This window comes from Oncorhynchus nerka, linkage group LG13, assembly GCF_034236695.1.
Source record: "Oncorhynchus nerka isolate Pitt River linkage group LG13, Oner_Uvic_2.0, whole genome shotgun sequence".
Lineage (NCBI taxonomy): Eukaryota > Metazoa > Chordata > Actinopteri > Salmoniformes > Salmonidae > Oncorhynchus > Oncorhynchus nerka.
Window position 1 is genome coordinate 46,884,991 of NC_088408.1, and position 22,991 is coordinate 46,907,981.

Below are 22,991 nucleotides of genomic sequence, written 5' to 3' on the forward strand. Positions count from 1 at the left end.
CCCCTGCGATATGCAACTTTTCAGGGAAGTCAGGAACCAATATACACAGTCAGTTAGGAAAGCTAAGGCTAGCTTTTTCAAACTGAAATTTTCACCCTATAGCACTAATTCCAAAAAGTGTTGGGACACTAAAGTTCGTGGAGAATAAGAGCACCTCCTCCCAGCTGCCCACTGCACTGAAGATAGGAAACACTGTCACCACCGATAAACTTATAGACCTATATCCATCCTGCCCTGCCTTTCTAAAATCTTTGAAAGCCAAGTTAATAAACAGATCACCGACCATTTCGAATCGCACCGTACCTTCTCCCCTATGCTATCTGGTTTCCGAGCTGGTCATGGGTGCACCTTAGCCACACTCAAGGTCCTAAACGATATCATAACCCCCATCGATAAAAGACAGTGCTGTGCAGTCGTCTTCATCGACCTGGCCAAGGTTTTCGACTATGTCTGTCACTGCATTCTTATCGGCAGACTCAATAGCCTTGGTTTCTCAAATGACTTCCTCGCCTGGTTCACCAACTACTTCTCAGAGTTCAGTGTGTAAAATCGGAGGGCTTGTTGTCCGGACCTCTGGCAGTCTCTATGGGGGTGCCACAGGGTTCAATTCTCGGGTCGACTCTTTTCTCTGTATATATCAATGATGTCACTCTTGCTGCTGGTGATTCTCTAATACACCTATACGCAGACGACACCATTCTGTGTACATCTGGCCCTTCTTTGGACCCTGTGCTAACAAACCTCCAAACAAGCTTCAATGCCATACAACTCTCCTTCCGTGGCCTCCAACTGCTCTTAAATGCTAGTAAAGCTAAATGCATGCTCTTCAACCAATTGCTGCCCGCACCCTCCCGCCCAACTAGCATCACTACTCTAGACGGTTCTGACTTAGAATATGTGGACAACTACAAATACCTAGGTGTCTGGTTAAGACTGTAAACTCTCCTTCCAGACTCACATTAAGCATCTCCAATCCAATATTAAATTTAGAATTGGTTTCCTATTTTGCAACAAAGCCTCCTTCACTCATGCTGCCAAACATACTCGTAAAACTGACTATCCTACCGATCCTTGAATTCGGCGATGTCATTTACAAAATAACCCCCAACCCTCTACTCAGCAAACTGGATGTAGTCTATCACAGTGCCATCCGTTTTGTCACCAAAGCCCCATATACTACCCACCACTGCGACGGGTATGCTCTCGTTGGCTGGCCCTCACTACATATTCGTCACCCAACCCACTGGCTCCAGGTCATCTATAAGTCTTTGCTAGGTAAAGTCCCGCCTTATCTCAGCTCACTGGTCACCTTATCAACACCTACCCGTAGCACACGCTCCAGCAAGTATATTTCACTGGTCATCCCCAAAGCCAACACCCCCTTTGGCCGCCTTTCCTTCCAGTTCTCTACTGCCAATGACTGGAATGAATTGCAAAAATCACTGACGCTGGAGACATATCTCCCTCTCTAACTTTAAGCATCAGCTGTTAGAGCAGCTTACCGATTACTGTAGCTGTATACAGCCAATCTGTAAATAGCAAACCCAACTACCTCACCCCCATCATATTACTTAACCTCTTGCTTTTTTTTCACCCCAGTATCTCTACTTTCACATCATCATCTGCACATCTATCACTCCAGCGTTAATGCTAAATTGTAATTATTTCGCCTATATGGCCTACTTATTGCCTTACCTCCCTACATTTGCACACACTGTACATAGATTTGTCTATTTTTAGTTATTGACTGTAACTCTGTTGTTTTTGTTGCACTGCTTTGCTTTATCTTGGCCAGGTCGCAGTTGAAAATGAGAACTTCTCAACTGGCCTACCTGGTTAAATAAAGGTGAAATAAAACAAATAAAAATGAGATGGAAGTATCGCTGATTGAGATCGGGGTGCCTTTTGAGGATCCGGTGACGAGTGGCTCATCTGCCTTTGCCATCAGTGCTATTGGCCAATGTACAATCGCTGGATAATAAAGTGTATGAACTACAAGCACGTATATCCTACCAACAGGACATTAAAAACTGTAATATCTTATGTTTCACCGAATCGTGGCTGAACGACGACATGAATAACATACAGCTGACAGGTTATACACTGTATCGGCACGATAGAACAGCCTCTGGTAAGACAAGGGGTGGCGGTGTATGTATATTGGTAAACAACAGCTGGTGCATGACATTAAGGAAGGCGAGCAAAAAGATTTTGCTCGCCTGAGGTAGAGTATCTCATTATAAGCTGTTGAACACACTATTTACCTAGAGAGTTTTCATCTATATTCTTCGTAGCTGTCTATTAACCACCACAGACCGATGCTGGCACTAAGACCGCACTCAATGAGCTGTATATGTCCGTAAGCAAACAGAAAAACGCTCATCCAGAGGCGGCGCTCCTAGTGGCTAGGGACTTTAATGCAGGGAAACTTCAATTTGTTTTACCTAATTTCTACCAGTATGTTAAATGTGCAACCAGGGGGAAATAAACTCAAGACCAATTTTACTCCACACACAGAGACACATACAAAGCTCTCCCTCGCCCTCCATTTGGCAAATCTGACCATAATTATATCCTGATTCCTGCTTAAAAGCAAAAATTAAAGCAGGAAGCACCAGTGACTTGGTCAATATTAAAGTGATCAGATGAAGCAGATGCTAATCTACAGGACTGTTTTGCTAGCACTGACTGGAATATGTTCCGGGACTCTTCCGATTGAATTGAGGAGTACACCACATCAGTCACTGGCTTTATCAATAAGTGCATCGATGACGTCATCCCCACAGTGACTGTACGTATGTACAGGCAACATCCGCACCGAGGTTAAGGGTAGAGCTACCGCTTTCAATTAGCGGGACTCTAACCTGGAAGCTTATAAGAAATCCTGGTATGCCCTCCGACGAACCATCAAACAGGCAAAGCGTCAAAACAGGACTAAGATTGAATTGTACTACACTGGCTCTGATGCTCGTCGGATGTGGCAGGGCTTGCAAACTATTACAGACTACAAAGGGAAACTCAGACGAGAGCTGCCCAGAGCCTACCAGATTAGCTAAATTACTTCTATGCTCACTTCGAGGCAAGTAACACTGAAACATACATGAGAGCATCAGCTGTTCCGGGCGACTGTGAGATCACGCTCTCCGCAGCCCTTTTAAACAGGTCAACATTCACAAGGACGCAGGACCGGATGGATTACCAGGACGTGTGCTCCGGGCATACACTGACCAACTGGCAATTGTCTTCACCGACATTTTCAACCTCTCCCTGTCTGAGTCTGTAATACCAACATGTTTCAAGCAGACCACCATAGTCCCTGTGGCCAAGAACACTAAGGTAACCTTCCTAAATGACCATCAACCCGTAGCACTCACGTCTGTATCCATGAAGTGCTTTGAAAGGCTGGTCATGGCTAACATCAACACCATTTTCCCAGAAACCCTAGACCCACTCAAATTTGCATACCGCCTCAACAGATCCACAGATGATGCAATCTCTATTGTACTCCACACTGACCTTTCACTCCTAGACAAAAGGAACACCTATGTGAGAATGCTTTTCATTGACTACAGCTCAGCATTCAACAACCTTGGTGCTCACAAAGCTCATCACTAAGCTAAGGACCCTGGGACTTAACACCTCCTCTGCAACTGGATCCTGGACTTGAATCAAATCAAATTTTATTTGTCACATGCACTGAATACAAAAGGTGTTGACCTTATAGTGAAATGCTTACTTACAAGCCCTTAATCAAGAATGCAGTTTTAAGAATAATATGTGTTAAAGTATAAAATAATAAACAAAATAAAATATTAAGGAGTAACAATGAAATAACAGAAGCGAGGCTTTATACAGGGACTACCAGTACAGAGTCAATGTGGGCAGGCACAGGTTAGTTGAGGTAATATGTACATGTAGAGGTAAAGTGACTATGCATGGAAATATGGGGGTGGGACAATGCAAATAGTCCGGGTAGCCATTTGATTAGCTGTTCAGGAGTCTTATGGCTTTGGTGTAGAAGCTGTTAAGAAGCCTCTTGGACCTAGACTTGGCGCTCCGGTACCGCTTGCTGTGCAGTAGCAGAGAGAACAGTCTATGACTAAGGTGGCTGGATGCTTTGGCAATTTTAGGGCCTTCCTCTGACACTGCCTGGTATAGAGGTCCTGGATGGCAGGAAGCTTGGCCCCAGTGATATACTGGGCTGTATGCAGTACCCTCTGAACTGCAACACTGCTGGGTTTTTCACGCTCAACAGTTTCCCGTGTGTATGAAGAATGGTCCACCACCCAAAGGACATCCAGCCAACTTGACACAACTGTGGGAAGCATTGGATACAATATTAGGAAGGTGTATCTAATCTTTTCTACACTGTGTTTAATATATAGATGGCAGTTCGCATTCAAGTCAAGACTGGCAGCCATTGCTAATGTACCCATGAGTTTAACAGTCAAAAAACCCTTCTATGGCCACAATGCTACACGATGTTCCACAGATAGAAGGAACGATAGGAGTGGGAAAAGGGTGCTTGTGCATTGATAAGCGCACCAAAGATGGTATGCTTTTATTTTGATTTTGGCACAAATTAAAAAGTGGCACTGACTTTTGGATTGATGTTTCAGCATTGTCTCAATAATAGTTTGGCGTTTGACTAGCAATGTACGACATGCGCACGCAGTTACAAGCTTGTTAGTTAGCGGGCAGGCGGACGAGCAATATCCACCGTAGTAGTACGGATGAAGCCTGAGCTGGAATGTGAAGCTAACTTAAGTTGGCTATCTTTATGAAAGCCTGAGTAGATCTTGCTCTGTAGTATAGCAACAGTGTGATGTAGTTTTGAACTCAAGCTCAGTGTAAAAGTTGGCCTTCATTGGAAATGAAAACACATTTAACTAGGACAAAACACACATCACGACAAGAGAGACAAAGCTACATAAAGAGAGACCTAAGACAACAACATAGCATGGCAGCAACACATGACAACACCATCATTAAGTTTGCCGATGACACAACAGTGGTAGGCCTGATCAGTGATGAGACAGCCTATAGGGAGGTCGTCAGAGACCTGACAACAACCTCTCCCTCAATGTGATCAAGACCAAGAGGAAGGCCTCAAATGGCTCCCTAGACTAATCAAATGCCCCCCCCCTCTCTTTTACGCTGCTGCTACTCTGTTATTATCTATGCATTGTCACTTTAATAGCTACCTGCATGTACATATTACCTCAATCACCTCGACTAACCGGTGCCCCTGCACATTGACTCTGTTCCTAGTACAACCTGTATGCTTCGCTATTGTTATTTTATTGCAGCTCTTTAATTATTTCTTTATTTTTTTTGTGTGTAATTTCTTAACTGCATTGTTGGGGGCTTTTAAGTAAGCATTTCACTGTAAGCATTTCAATGTAAGCATTTCCTGCTGTATTCGGCACGTGACATAACTTTTGATTTAATTTTAATACAACGTGACAGCGGCACAACATGGTAGCAGGACAAAAACAGGCACAGACAACAGCACAACGGGCAAGAAGGTAGAGACAACAATTCATCCCGTAAAGCAGCAACAACTGTCAGTAATAGTGTCCATGATTGAGTCTTTGAATGAAAAGATTGAGATAAAACTGTCCAGTTTGAGTGTATGTTGCATTTAGTTCCAGTCCTTTTGGTGCGGCAGGTAGGCTAGTAGTTAGAGCGTTGGGCCAGTAACCGAAAGGTTGCTAGATCGAATCCCAGAGCTGACAAGGTAAAAATCTGTCATTCTGCCCCTGAACACTAAGAAAGCTTTGTTGTTAAGCGTTTATCACAAAATCCGGGGAGGGGCCAGCTGAGTATGAGACTGTATCATCTGCATATAAATGGATAAGAGAGCTTCCTACTGTCTGAGCTATGTTGTTGATGTAAATTGAGAAGAGCGTGATGCCTAGGATTGAGCCTTGTGGTACTTCCTTGGTGACAGGCAGTGTCTCTCTGTAAATCAGTGGCTGAGACAGCAGATGTTCTGACTTTATACACTGCACTATTTGAGAGAGGTAGTTGGCAAACCAGGGCAAAGACCCCTCAGAGACACCAATACTCCTTAGCCGGTCCACAAGAATGGAATGGTCTACCGAATCAAAAGCTTTGGTCAAGTCAGTAAAAATAGCAATAAGTCTTGCACCAGTCTTTTCTCTGAAAGTAGGACTGATACTCTGGTGAAGGGTATATATCATTTGGCCACTGTTCTGTAGGGTTTCTTTCATCATTCAGTGGAATTTAACAAGAATGGTTATAGCTTTTAACTCAGATGATTTGTATTTGATCTTACTTTTATGTACTTTTGTTCATGTTTGACACACACACACACGGTTATCATCATCCATCTGCTTTCTGTCTGTGTTTTTGCTTGAACATATTAACTCCCCTCCCATTTGTGATTTTTGGTTGATGCAGTTCCTGTGGTGAATGGGGGCACAGCCAATAGGGAGCCCTGTCTGTTCCCCTTTCTCTTCCTGGGGAAGGAGTACTCGGACTGTACCACTGATGGACGGGGGGACGAACGCCTGTGGTGCGCCACAACCTACGACTACGACAGGGACAAGAGATGGGGTTTCTGTGAGAGTAAGTCGGCATGGGCATTTCAGACCTTGAGGAAACTCAAAAGTGAGTTACTGTTATATTCTAATATTATTCAGTGAGTGAATATATTGGTTTAATTTGTGAGCTATTGCAAAACTTGTAAGCTCAGTGAGGAACAAATTTGGAATTGGCCTAGAATGACCAATCATTTGAGTGAACCTTAGCTGACAGCAATTTTTCTGTCTCTTTTCGTTCCCTCCCTCTTACAGCATGCATATGTCAAAACAAGACACATTTTTTGTCCCTCTCCCATAGAGATAAAACTGTCCAGTTTGAGTGTTTGTTGCATTTAGTTCCAGTCACTAGCTGCGGCGAACTGAATAGACGAGCGACCCAAGGATGTGTGTGCTTTAGGGACCTTTTGGGGCGGCAGGTAGGCTAGTAGTTAGAGCGTTGGAGAGGGACACACCCCATAGAGAGGGACACACCCACCACTTACGAGGCTGATACAAATTGTGAATAAATCAAATTGTGTTGTATTGTAGCGGAGGAGCAGGCTGAGCAGAGGCATGTAGTGGAGGAGGCCGAAAAGGAGTACCAGACTGCCCTCCGCATGATCAACGGAACCAACCGGAAGAGCCAGAAGAAAGAGTGAGCTCTCTTCCTTGTCTCACCTACACACTAATCTCTCACATTCTCCTTTACTGTTCATAAGTGTGCCTGCTGAAAGCAAGAAAATTCTAGACATTCCACTTACTCTTATTATTATTTGCTTTAGCGCTTAAACCACTTAAGCGATCAACACCAAACACACTTTTTAAAATGCAGACAGACCGTCTTTAGGTTGCTAGAGAAAGTTAGGACCGGTTTTGGCAAACATTGACGTATCCACATTTGCATTACTCATCTCATTTATATATACTGTATTCTATTCTACTGTACCTTAGTGCCGCTCTGACAATGCTCTTTGGGGGCAATTACAGCTGTGAGCTTTGCACACCTGGATTGTAAAATATTTGCATATTTTCAAGTCTTGCCTTATTTTGAAGCCAATTTAAGTCAATACGGTAACCAGGCCACTCAGGAACATTCAATGTCTTCTTGGTAAGCAATTCCAGTGTATATTTGGCTTTGTGTTTTAGGTTATTGTCCTACTGATAGGTGAAGTTGTCTCCCAGTGTTTGTTGGAAAGCAGATTGCACCAGGTTTTCCTCTAGGATTTTGCCTGTCTTTGTAGCTGTATTTCATGTATTTTATCCAAAAAACTTCCTAGTCCTTGCTGATGACAAACATCCCCATAACATGTTGCAGCCTCCACCATGCCTGAAAATATGAAAAGTGGTACTCAGTGATGTGTTGTGTTGGATTTGCCCCAAACATAACACTTTGTATTCAGGACAAAAAGTTAATTTCTTTGCCACATTTTTTGCAGTATTACTTAAGTGTCTTGTTGCAAACAGGATGCATGTTTAAAATGTATATATATATATACACAGTCGTGGCCAAGAGTTTTGAGAATGACACAAATATCAATTTTCACAAAGTCTGTTGCCTCAGTTTGTATGATGGCAATTTGCATATACTCCAGAATGTTATGAATTACAATTAATTGCAAAGTCCCTCTTTGCCATGCAAATGAACTGAATCCCCCTAAAACATTTCCACTGCATTTCAGCCCTGCCACAAAAGGACCAGCTGACATCATGTCAGTGATTCTCTCATTAACACAGGTGATAGTGTTGACGAGGACAAGGCTGGAGATCACTCTGTCATGCTGATTGAGTTTGAATAACAGACTGGAAGCTTCAAAAGGAGGGTGGTGCTTGGGATCATTGTTCTTCCTCTGTCAACCATTGTTACCTGCAAGGAAACAGGTGCTGTCATCGTTGCTTTGCACAAAAAGGGCTTCATAGGCAAGGATATTGCTGCCAGTAAGATTGCACCTAAATCAACCATTTATCGGATCATCAAGAACTTCAAGGAGAGCGGTTGAATTGTTGTGAAGAAGGTTTCAGGGTGCCCACCAGTTCAGTGCTTGCTGAGGAATGGCAGCAGGCAGGTGTTAGTGCATCTGCACGCACAGTGAGGCGAAGACTTTTGGAGGATGGCCTGGTGTCAAGAAGGGCAGCAAAGAAGCCACTTCTCTCCAGAAAAACATCTGGGACAGACTGATATTCTGCAAAAGGTACAGGGATTGGACTGCTGAGGACTCGGGTAAAGTTATTTTCTCTGGTGAATCCCCTTCCCGAATGTTTGGGGCATCCGGAAAAAAGCTTGTCCGGAGAAGACAAGGTGAGCACTAAGATCAGTACTGTGTCATGCCAACAGTAAAGCATCCTGAGACCATTCATGTGTGGGGTTGCTTCTCAGCCAAGGGAGTGGGCTCACTCACAATTTTGCCTAAGAACACAGCCATGAATAAAGAATGGTACCAACACAACCTCCGAGAGCAACTTTCCCCAACCATCCAGGAACAGTTTGGTGATGAACAATACCTTTTCCAGCATGATGGAGCACCTTGCCATAAAGCAAAGGTGATAACTAAGTGGCTTGGGGAACAAAACATCAATATTTTGGGTCCATGGCCAGGAAACTCCCCAGACCTTAATCCCATTGAGAACTTGCGGTCAATCCTCAAGAGACAGGTGGACAAACAAAAACCCACAAATTCTGACAAACTCCAAGCATTGATTATTCAAGAATGGGCTGCCATCAGTCAGGATGTGGCCCAGAAGTGAATTGACAGTATGCCAGGGCGAATTGCAGAGGTCTTGATGATGAAGGGTCAACACTGCAAATATTGACTCTTTACAATAACTTAATGTAATTGTCAATAAAAGCCTTTGACACTTATGAAATGCTTGTAATTATACTTCAGTACTCCATAGTAACATCTGATAAAAATATCTAAAGACACTGAAGCAGCAAACTTTGTGGAAATTAATATTTGTGTCATTCTCAAAACTTTTGGCCACGAATGTACACACAGTTGAAGTCAGAGGTTTACATACACTTAGGTTGGTGTCATTAAAACTAGTTTTTCAACCCCTCCACAAATGTCTTGTTAACAAACTATAGTTTTGGCAAGTCGGTTAGGACATCTACTTTGTGCACATTTTTCCAAGAATTGTTTACAGACAGATTATTTCACTTATAATTCACAAGTATCACAATTCCAGTGGGTCAGAAGTTTACATACACTAAGTTGACTGTGCCTTTAAACAGCTTGGAAAATTGAAAATGACATCATGGCTTTAGAAGCTTCTGATAGTCTCATTGACGTCAATTGGAGGTGTACCTTTGGATGTATTTCAAGGCCTACCTTCAAACTTCAAACCTACCTTGCTTGACATCATGGGAAAACCAAAAGAAATCAGCCAAGACCTCAGAAATTGTAGACGCCCACAAGTCTGGTTCATCCTTGGGAGCAATTTCCAAATGCCTGAAGGTACCACGTTCATCTGTACAAACACACAAGTATAAAGACCATAGGACCACGCAGGAGTCATACCGCTCAGGAAGGAGACGCGTTCTATCTCCTAGAGATGAACGTACTTTGGTGTGAAAAGTGCAAATCCATCCCAGAACAACAGCAAAGGACCTGGAGGAAATAGGTACAAAAGTATCTATATCCACAGTAAAAACGAGTCCTATATCGACATAACCTGAAAGGCCGCTCAGCAAGGAAGAAGCCACTGCTCCAAAACTGCCATAATAAAGCCAGGCTACGGTTTGCAACTGCACATGGAGACAAAGATGGTACTTTTTGTAGAAATGTTCTCTGGTCTGATGAAACAAAAATAGAACTGTGTGGCAATCGTTATGTTTGGAGGAAGAAGGGGGAGGCTTGTAAGCCGAAGAACACCATCCCAACTGTGAAGCAACATCATGCTCTGAGTATGCTTTGCTGCAGGAGAGACTGGTGCACTTCACAATGAAAATGATGTGGATATATTGAGCAACATCTCAAGACATCAGTCAGGAAGTTAAAGCTTGGTTTCAATGGGTCTTTGTAATGGACAATGACCCCAAGCATACTTCCAAAGTTGTGGCAAAATGGCTTAAGGACAACAAAGTCAAGGTATTGGAGTTGCCATCACAACTCCCTGACCTCAAGCCTATAGAACATTTGTGGGCAGAACTGAAAAAGCGTGTGCGAGCAAGGAGGCCTACAAACCTGACTCAGTTACACCAGCTCTGTCAGGAGGGCTTTGTCACTATTCCTATAGAAATGGAAGTCTGTCAGGTACTCAGCAGGAAGGTCTGATTTCTCTATTTTTAAAACAAGACCCAGATGGCAAATATAAAGATCCAGTCTATCTAAAAAAAACTGGAGGCCCCTTACATTTCAGTGTTGTGATGCAAAAATACTAGCGAAATGTTAAAATTCTAAGAATTAAAAGGGTTTTACCAGGTATTGTTCATCCTGCTCAGACAGATTTTTTACACGGACGATACATTGGAGATAATATGCGACAACTACTAGAAATAATAGAATATTATGAAACATCTAAGAAGCCAGGAATGGTATTTATAATGGATTTTGATGACTCAAGTTTTATATTAAGTCTTCAAGTTAGATCCCTGCAATGTCTCATTGAAGATCTAGATAACTTTTCTATTCTCTCTGGACTAAAACCTAATTATGATAAGTGTACAATATTACGTATTGGATCTTTATCTAATACCACTTTAACATTACCCTGCAGTTTACCTATAAAATGGGCAGATGGTGAAGTAGACATACTTGGTATTCATATCACAAAGATATAAAGAAGCTCTCCGCAATGAATTTTAATAGAAAACTTATAAAAATAGACAGGATCCTGCAACCATGGAGAGATAAATACCTGTCTATTTATGGAAAAATTGCCCTGATTAACTCCTTAGTCATATCTCAGTTTAGTCACTTAGTTATGGCGCTGCCTACTCCTGATGATTCGTTTTTCAAATCATATGAGCAAAAATATTTCGCTTTATCTGGGCCGCTATACCCAACAAAATAAAACGAGCCTATCTATATAATGAATAGGAATTGGGTTGAGCCTATTAAATATAAAAGCACTAAGCCTCACCCTAAAAACTTCACTTATTCAAAAGTTGTACTTGAACCCTAAATGGTTCTCAAGTAGATTACTAAGAAAAGCTCATCCATTGTTTAAAAATGGCCTTTTTGCCTTTGTGCAGATTGCCATGTCTCATTTTCGATTAATAAAAAAAATTATACTTCGAAAAAAGTATCTCTCTTTTTCAAAACAAGCTTTGCTGAAGATGTTAGACATCATTGTGAAGGTGGCGGTGGCAAGATGGCGGACGGAAGACAGGGTGGTGCGGCAGGTGCCGGTTCAACTGAGAATACCTATGAGTGAATTAAGCTATTTTAAAAACGCAATTAAGGGAATGAACTGGAATGATCTCTTTTCCTATACAGACGTGGAAGCTGATAGTCAGGTTTTTATATCCACAATCCAGACTACAATAAATGGCTTCCTAAAGAAAATCAAATCCAAACCTGGCCAAAAGAGCACTCTTCCTTGGCTAAATGGAGAAATCTGGAAATTGATGAAAGAACGAGATTATGCTTTAAAAATAGCCCTATGATCCAAATTAGAGCATGACAGACGTAGGTTTACTATGTTGAGAAATAAGGTGATGAAAGAAATCAGACAGGCCAAGGCAAACTTTTTTATTTACCTAATTGGTGAGGGAAAGGGAAATTCTAAACTGATCTGGAAGAATCTAAGAAAGTTAACAGGGAAAGACCATAGTAACACTGCAAAAAGACTAGAAATCATGGTGAATAACAATCTAACACAGGATGCAGTCGAAATAGCAATAGCATTCAATTCCTACTTTATTGACTCTGTCAGGGTACTGACACAGAACCCCTCCACTGGTTTCTTGGGCTCAGTGCTCGTAAATGATGCTCAACCTGTCTTCATCATAAGGGAGGTTTCTGAGTCAAAGGTGAACAAGGTAATTAGCTCACTAAAGAACTCTAAAGTCAAAGATGTGTTTGGGCTGGACTCTACCTTTCTTAAAAACTACGAAGAGTCACTCATTGGCCCCATTACTAAGGTCACCAACACATCTATTGGTCTCGGGGTGTTTCCAAGGGTATGGAAGTCGGGCATAATAACGGCCATCTTTAAATCAGGCGACCCTGCTGACGTGAGTAACTACAGGCCCATTAGTATACTACCTGTGGTGTCAAAGGTTGTTGAAAAGTGTGTAGCAGAACAACTGATTGCCCACCTCAACAACAGCCCCTTCACATTACACTCCATGCAGTTTGGCTTCAGAGCGAAACACTCCACAGAAACGGCCAACTGCTTTCTTCTGGAAAATGTGAAGTCCAAGATGGACAAAGGGAGCGTTGTTGGGGCTGTGTTTCTGGACCTAAGGAAGGCTTTTGATACTGTTAACCATGAGATTCTCATCACAAAATTGTCCAAGTTCAACTTTTCCCCTGATGTCTTTAGATGGATGAAATCATACCTTGAAGGCAGAACTCAGTATGTCAGAGTGAGCAATGAGCTGTCGCCCACTCTTAGCTATGATGTGGGCGTGCCCCAAGGGTCAATCCTGGGGCTCCTCCTGTTCAGCCTGTACATTAATGATCTGCCTTCTGTCTGTACTGGGTTTGAAGTTCAAATGTATGCAGATGATACAGTGATATATGTGCATGGAAAGAGCAAACAACAAGCTGCACAAGAACTCATTACTGTAATGGTCAGGTTACAAAGTGGCTCAGTGACTCATGTTTGCATCTCAATGTGAAAATAACTGTTTGCATGTTCTTCACAAAGAGGGCAACAGATGCTACTGAGCCAGATGTCTATGTGTCAGGGGAGAAGCTCCAGGTGGTATCTGATTTTAAGTACCTTGGCATCATACTTGATTCCAACCTCTCTTTTAAAAAGCATGTGAAAAAGGTAATTCAGATAACCAAATTAAACCTAGCAAATTTCCGATTTATACGAAATTGTTTGACTACCGGGGTAGCAAAACTGTACTTCAAATCTATGATACTCCCCCACTTAACATATTGCTTGACTAGTTGGGCCCAAGCTTGCTGTGCAACATTAAGACCTATTCAGTCTGTCTACAAACAGGCTCTCAAAGTGCTTGATAGGAAGCCCAATAGCCATCATCACTGTTACATCCTCAGAAAGCATGAGCTCCTGAGTTGGGAAAATCTTGTGCAATACACCGATGCATGTCTTGTATTCATGTTCCTAAATGGCCTGGCTCCCCCTCCACTCAGTATTTTTGTTAAACAGAAAACCCAAACATATGGCAGCAGATCCACAAGGTCTGCCATGAGAGGTGACTGTATAGTTCCCTTAAGGAAAAGCACCTTTAGTAAATCCGTTTTCTCTGTGAGAGCTTCCCATGTCTGGAATACACTGCCTTCAGACACACATAACTGCACCACATATCACACTTTCACAAAAAACACGAAGACATGGCTAAAGGTCAATCAGATTTGTGAACATAATCCCTAGCTGTGTGTTGCCGCTTTCCATGTCTGTTGTCTGTAACTTGTGAGGTGTGGAAACACTTTGTTGCTTTTATGAATTTTGTCTTGCTGCTTTTTGTTCTATGTTGCTCTGTCTGTATGCTACGTCTTGCTTGCCCTATGTTGCTCTGTCTGTATGCTATGTCTTGCTTGTCCTATGTTGCTATTGTCTATATTGTAATTGTTTTTAATAACCTGTCCAGGGACAGCGGTTGAAAATTAGCCGGCTGGCTAAAACCGGCACTTTTACTGAAACATTGATTAATGCGCACTGTCCCTGTAAAAATAAAATAAACTCAAACTCAAACTCAGAGCTGTCTACAATTTCAATTTCATTCCCCTGAAAAGATAGAAAAAATATTACAACAAATATTATGGTTGAACTCAAATGTGCTGGTTGATAAAATACCTGTATTTATGGGAAAGATGTTTGAAAAAGGGTGTTTTGTTCTTAAATGATATTGTAAATTGTAATGGTAGAGTTATGTCCTTCATGGAGTTATCAGAATTCTACGGGAAGGTCTGCTCAATCCAAGAGTATAACCAATTGATTACAGCATTGACCCAAAAATGGAGGAGGCGGGAGGCAGTGGGAGGAGGTAGGGAACTGGTCTGTCTGCCCAATATAAAGGATCAAAACTGGCGGAGGAATAAAATAGCATAAATAGGAAAATATACCAGTTTCATTTGAGGACCAGGATGTTGACAACTGTGCCAAACAGATTGCAAAATAGTTGGGAAGAGATTTTTGATGTACTGATTCCATGGTACAGGGTGTATGAGTTGACATATAAAACAACGCAAGATTCAAGACTTTGTGCTTTTCAGCTAAAATTATTATAGAGAATTCTTGCCACCAACAAAATGTTGAATATTTGGGGCATAAAATCATATAAGGTCTGCAGATTTTGTTGTGAGGATAGAGAATCAATAGACCATTTATTTTGGTATTGCCCTCAGGTAGCCTGTTTCTGGTCTCAGGTTCAGGAATGGCTGAAAATGCATAGCATTGATCTAAAATGGACCCTAGAAATAGTACTGTTATGAAATGTGGAGAGATCGGGTGAGTCAATTACTATTATGTTAATACTCTTAGTAAAAGTATTTATCTTCAACACACAATCTGTGGATTCTATTCGATTAGATAGATTGAAATGGTTTGTTAAACATCATAGCATAGTTGAAAGTTATGTTGCGTAGAAACACAAAGTGGGTGGCCAGAAGAGATACAGTGGGGCAAAAAAGTATTTAGTCAGCCACCAATTGTGCAAGTTCTCCCACTTAAAAAGACGAGAGAGGCCTGTAATTTTCATCATAGGTACACTTCAACTATGACAGACAAAATGAGAAAACAAAATCCAGAAAATCACATTGTAGGATTTTTAATGAATTTATTTGCAAATTATGGTGGAAAATAAGTATTTGGTCACCTACAAACAAGCAAGGTATCTGGCTCTCACAGACCTGTAACTTCTTCTTTAAGAGGCTCCTCTGTCCTCCACTCGTTACCTGTATTAATGGCACCTGTTTTAACTTGTTATCAGTATAAAAGACACCTGTCCACAACCTCAAACAGTCACACTCTAAACTCCACTATGGCCAAGACCAAAGAGCTGTCAAAGGACACCAGAAACAAAATTGTAGACCTGCACCAGCCTGGGAAGACGGAATCTGCAATAGGTAAGCAGCTTAGTTTGAAGAAATCAACTGTGGGAGCAATTATTAGGAAATGGAAGACATACAAGACCACTGATAATCTCCCTCGATCTGGGGCTCCACGCAAGATCTCACCCGTGCGGTCAAAATGATCACAAGAACGGTGAGCAAAAATCCCAGAACCGCACGGGGGGACCTAGTGAATGATCTGCAGAGAGCTGGGACCAAAGTAACAAAGCCTACCATCAGTAACACACTACGCCGCCAGGGACTCAAATCCTGCAGTGCCAGAGGTGTCCCCCTGCTTAAGCCAGTACATGTCCAGGCCCGTCTGAAGTTTGCTAGAGAGCATTTGGATGATCCAGAAGAAGATTGGGAGAATGTCATATGGTCAGATGAAACCAAAATATAACTTTTTGGTAAAAACTCAACTCGTCGTGTTTGGAGGACAAAGAATGCTGAGTTGCATCCAAAGAACACCATACCTACTGTGAAGCATGGGGGTGGAAACATCATGCTTTGGGGTTGTTTTTCTGCAAAGGGACCAGGACGACTGATCCGTGTAAAGGAAAGAATGAATGGGGCTGTGTATCGTGAGATTTTGAGTGAAAACCTCCTTCCATCAGCAAGGGCATTGAAGATGAAACATGGCTGGGTCTTTCAGCATGACAATGATCCCAAACACACCGTCTGGGCAACGAAGGAGTGGCTTCGTAAGAAGGATTTCAAGGTCCTGGAGTGGCCTAGCCAGTCTCCAGATCTCAACCCCATAGAAAATCTTTGGAGGGAGTTGAAAGTCCGTGTTGCCCAGCAACAGCCCCAAAACATCACTGCTCTAGAGGAGATCTGCATGGAGGAATGGGCCAAAATACCAGCAACAGTGTGTGAAAACCTTGTGAAGACTTACAGAAAACGTTTGACCTCTGTCATTGCCAACAAAGGGTATATAACAAAGTATTGAGATAAACTTTTGTTATTGACCAAATACTTATTTTCCACCATAATTTGCAAATAAATTTATTAAAAATCCTACAATGTGATTTTCTGGATTTTGTTTTCTCATTTTGTCTGTCGTAGTTGAAGTGTACCTATGATGAAAATTACAGGCCTCTCATCTTTTTAAGTGGGAGCACAATTGGTGGCTGACTAAATACTTTCTTGCCACACTGTTGATGGGATGGGCTGAGGGTTAGTATGTGGAATTGGAGACAAGTTTGAGTGGAGTTGTTGTGTGAGAGAGAGAATGATGGTCAAAGATAAAAGTAAAAAATAAAGTAAAAATACAACAAAGTATGTTTGAATGACACTGAGGGGCAGTGTTTTTACAGCTAATTCCGGGTTGGCTGAGACTGATGCCGTGTAGGTGTTTGTACACATGTATATACACACCCTCATTCAAATAAATGCATACAAGAACAAACACATACATGTAATAGTGCCAGACATGCACACAAACATATACAGTTGGCATTGATTTTGATTGATGATTGATGTCCTTTTTGTTTTTGCATTGTTGTTTGCTGTTTTCTTCTTTCTTTTTTCTCTTTAGTTCATTATCTTGGTTGTTGGTGCATTGGGGGGTTCTTGGGGGTGGGGTTCATTCTCTTGGTTGTTGGTGCATTGGGGGGTTCTTGGGGGTGGGGAATGGAATTCATTGTATTTATTTTTATTCTTGGAGGGAACTGTGGGAGGAGTCTTGAATGGTTGAGGTACAGCTATTGGGGAACTGTGGGGGGATCTTGGAAGGTTCGGGTTCATGTTTTTTGGCCTGGTGGTAGATCTGTCAACGTGCCCTTGAGCAGGGCATTGACCCTGGATGCTTCTGTGTGTCACTCTGAATGGGAATCTGTTGGATGACTTGAATGGTGTAGTTGTTAAATGGCTTCACTGCAAGTGTATTGTATGTTTTGGATATTCAATAAAAAAAAACATTATGGGGTATTATGTGTAGATCACTGACACAAAATATACTTTTAAGCAATTTTAAATTCAGGCTGTAAAGGGGTGTGAAATACTTTCTGAAAGCTTTGATATGCTTGCACAACTGCGTGTGTCTTGTCACTAATCTGGTCCACAACACCTTTTTCCCGATTCGGGGTAGTCCTACTCCTTTCTTATTTTGTATCTTTATCTATCTTGGACAGGATCGACAGAGAGAAAGGAAGGAGGAAAGATATTGCAGTGGGTTGGATTGGAACCCTTGCTTGCAGCAGTACTTAGTACACATGTTCTAGAGGAGAGTCTTAGACCTCTAGACCAGCCCAGGCTACATCCACACACCTTTAACTTCTCAATCTTCATCTTTTTCCTCACCAGGTTGTATGAGAAGCTATTGAAGGTGGCCTGGAAAGGCCACCACAAGGCCATGGAGAAGGTGGCCTACGCCATGCTGTTTGGAGACTATATGACCCAGAACATCCCCAAGGCCAAGGAGCTGTTTGAGAAGCTGTCCCTGGAGGGCTCCCCCAAAGCTCAGATGGTAATGGAACATTCCTATTTAAACTTCATGCATCCGGGGTAGACATTTTAAACATGCTCTGTTGATGCTTAGGGCTACAGCCAGACAGCTTTTGTCTTAAAATGACGGATTGAGTTGATGGTTTTTCAATGGGAGTCGTCCGTTGATGAACAGAGATGAATGTCCTTCAAAATAAGCACAGTATGTCCGTCGTCTCACGTATAACACTTGCTTTAAAGTATATGACTTGAATAGAAATGTTGACTGACGAAAACTAACAGTTGATGTATGCATATACTATTTAATCTATGTTCGTGCATCTCTGTGTGGTATTCTAACGCTCCACCCGGTATCTTCCAACAGGCACTTGGTTTCTTGTACGCTGCTGGGTTAGGAGTGAACTCCAGTCAAGCAAAGGTACCAACATCCAGCCTCTTCTTCTTTCCATGTACCCTATATACTGATGAAAAGTTACCTCCTTAACCAGGAATGTAAAGTAAAGCATAACTCTGTTCCAGGCACTGGTTTACTACACCTTCGGGGCTTTGGGTGGAAACCTGGTGGCTCATATGATTCTGGTGAGCTACTTCTGCTTTTTGAAGATTTGAATAGGGAAGCCTTATAATGTGTATTGTTTCTCTCTTATGGATATATACTGTATGATGATTGACCTTTTCTCCCTTTGCTACCATTCTCTCTTTAGGGATACCGATACTGGGGTGGTGTGGGTGTGCCCCAGAGCTGTGAATCAGCACTGACGCACTACAGACTGGTGGCCAATCATGGTAAGAAGCCACCTGCTGCCAACCAATTGAACACTTTCACTCTCAGATGACATTTTGACAGTGTTTTGAATGGAGAACACCTAAATCTGAACAGCCCTAAACGAGCATGTGCAGTAGAGTTTGAAAAGTAGATGTTCTTGTTGCAAAGTGTCTATTGCATATTTGTAGGTGCTGACCTTTTTATAGAAAAATCCCCAGATTCGCCGCAAACTGATAAAACAAAAGCAAAGGCTGCAACTCAACTGTGTTAAAAAAAAAATCAATTTTATTCACAGAGCAATTTATGGCAGAAACATTGTCTTTCTGTCACCCACTCTCCAGTGGCCAGTGACGTGTCCCTGACGGGAGGCAGTGCGGTGCAGAGGGTACGTCTGCTGGACGAGGTGGAGAACCCAGGCTCTACCAGCGGCATGCTGGAGGAAGACCTGATCCAGTACTACCAGTTCCTGGCTGAGAAGGGAGATGTCCAGGCCCAGGTTAGGGTTCAGATGGGGCACACTGCTCTTAGTGATCTTCTTTGAATAGGAAATCTTTGCGATGGAAAAAAGCAATCAGTGTAAACGTGAAGCACTAAAACTATGTTGAAAGTATGTCGAAAAGATAAAAACCTTTACGTATTTGTTTCATAATGTAATCTTTGAGAACTAACAATCATCAAAGTTAAAGCTAGACAGTCAGGGAAAGTGGAAAATTCCATAAATGATGAATTTGGGGCATTATACCAATTATACACTTGCAGGAGTTAAAGGAAGTAATCAAATCACTTTCTGAGTCTATTCGTTTTCAAGTTTCTCTGGCGCTTGCACGCACTGGCTTGCACGGCTATAGTATGATAATCAGTAAGCGTGTAATGATTGAAAGGGTGGATTCTGGTCAAAAGTAGTGTACTATATAGGGAATATGGTGCCATTTGGGACTCATTTGTCATGTTTCGTGCCATGACCCTTTGTCCACAACAGGTGGGACTGGGCCAGCTGCATCTGCACGGTGGTCGGGGGGTGGAGCAGAACCACCAGGTAAACTTTCGCTAACCCATTTTCAAATTATTCAAACACTAGCTCTATGTCATGCTCACTCTTGTATTCAATGTGAAGTTGTTGTGTGGAGTTGGTCACAAATGAAATGTTTGTTTGTCGACAGCGGGCGTATGATTACTTCAACCAGGCAGCGAATGCGGGGAACACACACGCCATGGCCTTCCTTGGGAAGGTAAGATTATTACATGATCTTATAGGCCTGTAGCACTGTGTAGAAATAAGTAACGCAAACCTTACTCTGTGGCTGTGTTACTTTCCAGTGGTTTCTCCTCATGCTCCCTTCTCTCCCCTTCTCTTTATTCTATTTTCCTCTCTGTCCCTCGCTCTCTCGCTCCCTCTCGCTCGCTCTGTCTCTCGCTCGCTCGCTCTCTCTGTCTCTCGCTCGCTCTCTCTGTCTCTCGCTTGCTCTCTCTGTCACTCACTCTCTCTGTCACTCGCTCTCTCTGTCTCTCGCTCGTTCGCTCTGTCTCTCACTCACTCTCTGTCTCACACTCGCTCTGTCGCTCTCTGTCTCTCGCTCGCTCTCTCTCTGTCTCTTGCTCGCTCTCTCGCTCGCTCTCTCTCTTGCACGCTCTGTCGCTCTCTTGTCTCTCGCTCGCTCGCTCTCTCTCGCTCTGTCTCTCGCTCGCTCCCTCTTTCGCTCTCTCTCGCTTGCTCTCTCTCTCGCTCTGTCGCTCTCTGTCTCTCGCTCGCTCTCTCTGTCTCTCGCTCGCTCTCTCTGTCTCTCGCTCTCTCTCTGTCTCTTGCTCTGTCTCTCGCTCGCTCTGTCGCTCACTTTCTGTCTCTCGCTCGCTTTCTGTCTCTCGCTCGCTCTGTCACTCTCTCTCGCTCGCCCTGTCGCTCTCTGTCTCTCGCTCGCTCTCTCTGTCTCTCGCTCGCTCGCTCTCTCTGTCTGTCTCTCGCTCTCTCTGTCTCTCGCTCGCTTTCTGTCTCTCGCTCGATCTCTCTGTCTCTTGCTCCCTCGCTCTCTGTCTCTCACTCGCTCTCTGTCTTTCGCTCGCTCTCGGTCTCTCGCTCGCTCGCTCGCTCTCTGTCTCTCGCTCGCTCTCTGTCTCTCGCTCACTCTCGGTCTCTCTCTCTGTCAGATGTACTCGGATGGCAGTGAGTACTTGTCTCAGAACAATGAGACGGCACTGCAGTACTTCAAGAAGGCCTCTGACCTGGTGAGTGTCCAAATCTTAGAAATAGAATCACTAGTGTGGACATCATATTTCTATGGTCCAACCATGGATTGTTATACATCCATAATGATATCTGTATAACTGTGTTTTCTTAATATGTCCTTTTATCAAACTATTCACTTCTTTGGGTATCTTATACATAGGCCGCAGTGCCTGTACATATGCCTGTAAGAATTACCAATAAAAGAGTGTTCATAGTGGTCAAAAACTGCTGGGACAGAAACATTCCTATACATCGCTTTTCAATGACCACATGGTTTTTCAGGATCGATCAGTTACAGTTGAATTTGGAAGTTTACATACACTTTAGCCAAATACATTTAAACTCAGTTTTTCACAATTCCTGACATTTAATCCAATTAAAAATTCCCTGTTTTAGGTCAGTTAACTTCTCTAGGGTAGGGGGCAGCATTGGGAATTTTGGATGAAAAGCGTGCCCAAATAAAACTGCTTGCTACTCAGCCATAAAAGCTAGAATATGCATATTTGGATAGAAAACACTCTGAAGTTTCTAAAACTGTTTGAATGATGTCTGTGAGTATAACATAACTCATATGGCAGGCAAAAACCTGAGAAAAAATTGAACCAGGAAGTGGGAAATCTGAGGTTTGTAGTTTTTCGACTCTTGCCCTATCAAATACACAGTGTCTATGGGGTCATGTTGCACTTCATAAGGCTTCCACTAGATGCCAACAGTCTTTAGAACGTTTTTTTTAGGCTTCTACTGTGAAGTGGGGCAGAATGAGAGGGGAATGAGTCAGAGGTCTGCCAGCAGCCATGCTATTTCTGACTTCTGTTCACTCCAACATGGCGGATATCAATCTGTCTTGATTTGTCGTCTGAGTACTCAGATTATTGCATGGTTTGCTTTTTCCGTAAAGTTTTTTAAAAATCTGACACAGCGGTTGCATTAAGGAGAAGCATATCTTTAATTCTGTGAATAACACTGTAAATAACACTTGTATCATTTATCAATGTTTATTATGAGTATTTCTGTAAATTGATGTGGCTCTCTGCAAAATCACCGCATGTTTTGGAACTACTGAACATAACGCGCCAATGTAAACTCAGATTTTTGGATATAAATATGAACTTTACCAAACAAAACATACATGTATTGTCCTATGAGTGTCATTTGATGAAGATCATTTAAGGTTAGTGATTAATTTTATCTATATTTCTGCTTTTTGTGACTCCTCTCTTTGGCTGTGTTTTTCTGTGACTTGGCTCTGACCTAACATAATCGTTTGGTTTGCTTTCGTCGTAAAGCCTTTTTGAAATCGGACACTGTGGCTGGATTTACAATAAGCGTATCTTTAAAATGGTGTAAAATACATGTATGTTTGAGGAATTTTAATTATGGGATTTCTGTTGTTTTGAATTTGGCGCCCTGCAGTTTCACTGGCTGTTGACAGGTGGGACGCTACCATCCCACGTACCCTAGAGAGGTTAAGATCACCACTTTATTTTAAGAATGTGAAATGTCAGAATAATAGTAGAGAGAATGATTTATTTCAGCTTATATTTATTTCCCAGTGGGTCAGAAGTTTACATACACTCAATTAGTATTTAGTAACATTGCCTTTAAATTGTTTAACTTCTTGGCGCTACCCATCCCGTTAGCGGGATCATTTTCGTCGGCAACACCTGAATAGCATAGCGCCACAGTCAAATAATATTACAAAAAAATATTCATATTCATGAAATCACAAGTGCAATATTACAAAACACAGTTTAGCCTTTTGTTAATCCACCTGTCGTCTCAGATTTTGAAATTATGCTTTACAGCGAAAGCAATCC

The 22,991-nt window shown here is 42.3% G+C and overlaps 1 protein-coding gene across 1 annotated transcript in view; it reads left to right on the top strand.

Annotated features, from left to right (window-relative positions):
- The window catches only part of LOC115139579 (protein sel-1 homolog 1-like), a 60,671-nt gene that overhangs the window by 18,837 nt on the left and 18,843 nt on the right, over window positions 1-22,991 (top strand). Inside the window, 10 exon segments of the mRNA XM_029677127.2 lie at window positions 6,427-6,594; window positions 7,098-7,203; window positions 18,047-18,209; window positions 18,552-18,605; window positions 18,707-18,766; window positions 18,892-18,973; window positions 19,295-19,449; window positions 19,933-19,989; window positions 20,114-20,182; window positions 21,096-21,173. Of these exon segments, the coding sequence (XP_029532987.2) occupies window positions 6,427-6,594; window positions 7,098-7,203; window positions 18,047-18,209; window positions 18,552-18,605; window positions 18,707-18,766; window positions 18,892-18,973; window positions 19,295-19,449; window positions 19,933-19,989; window positions 20,114-20,182; window positions 21,096-21,173 (992 nt within the window).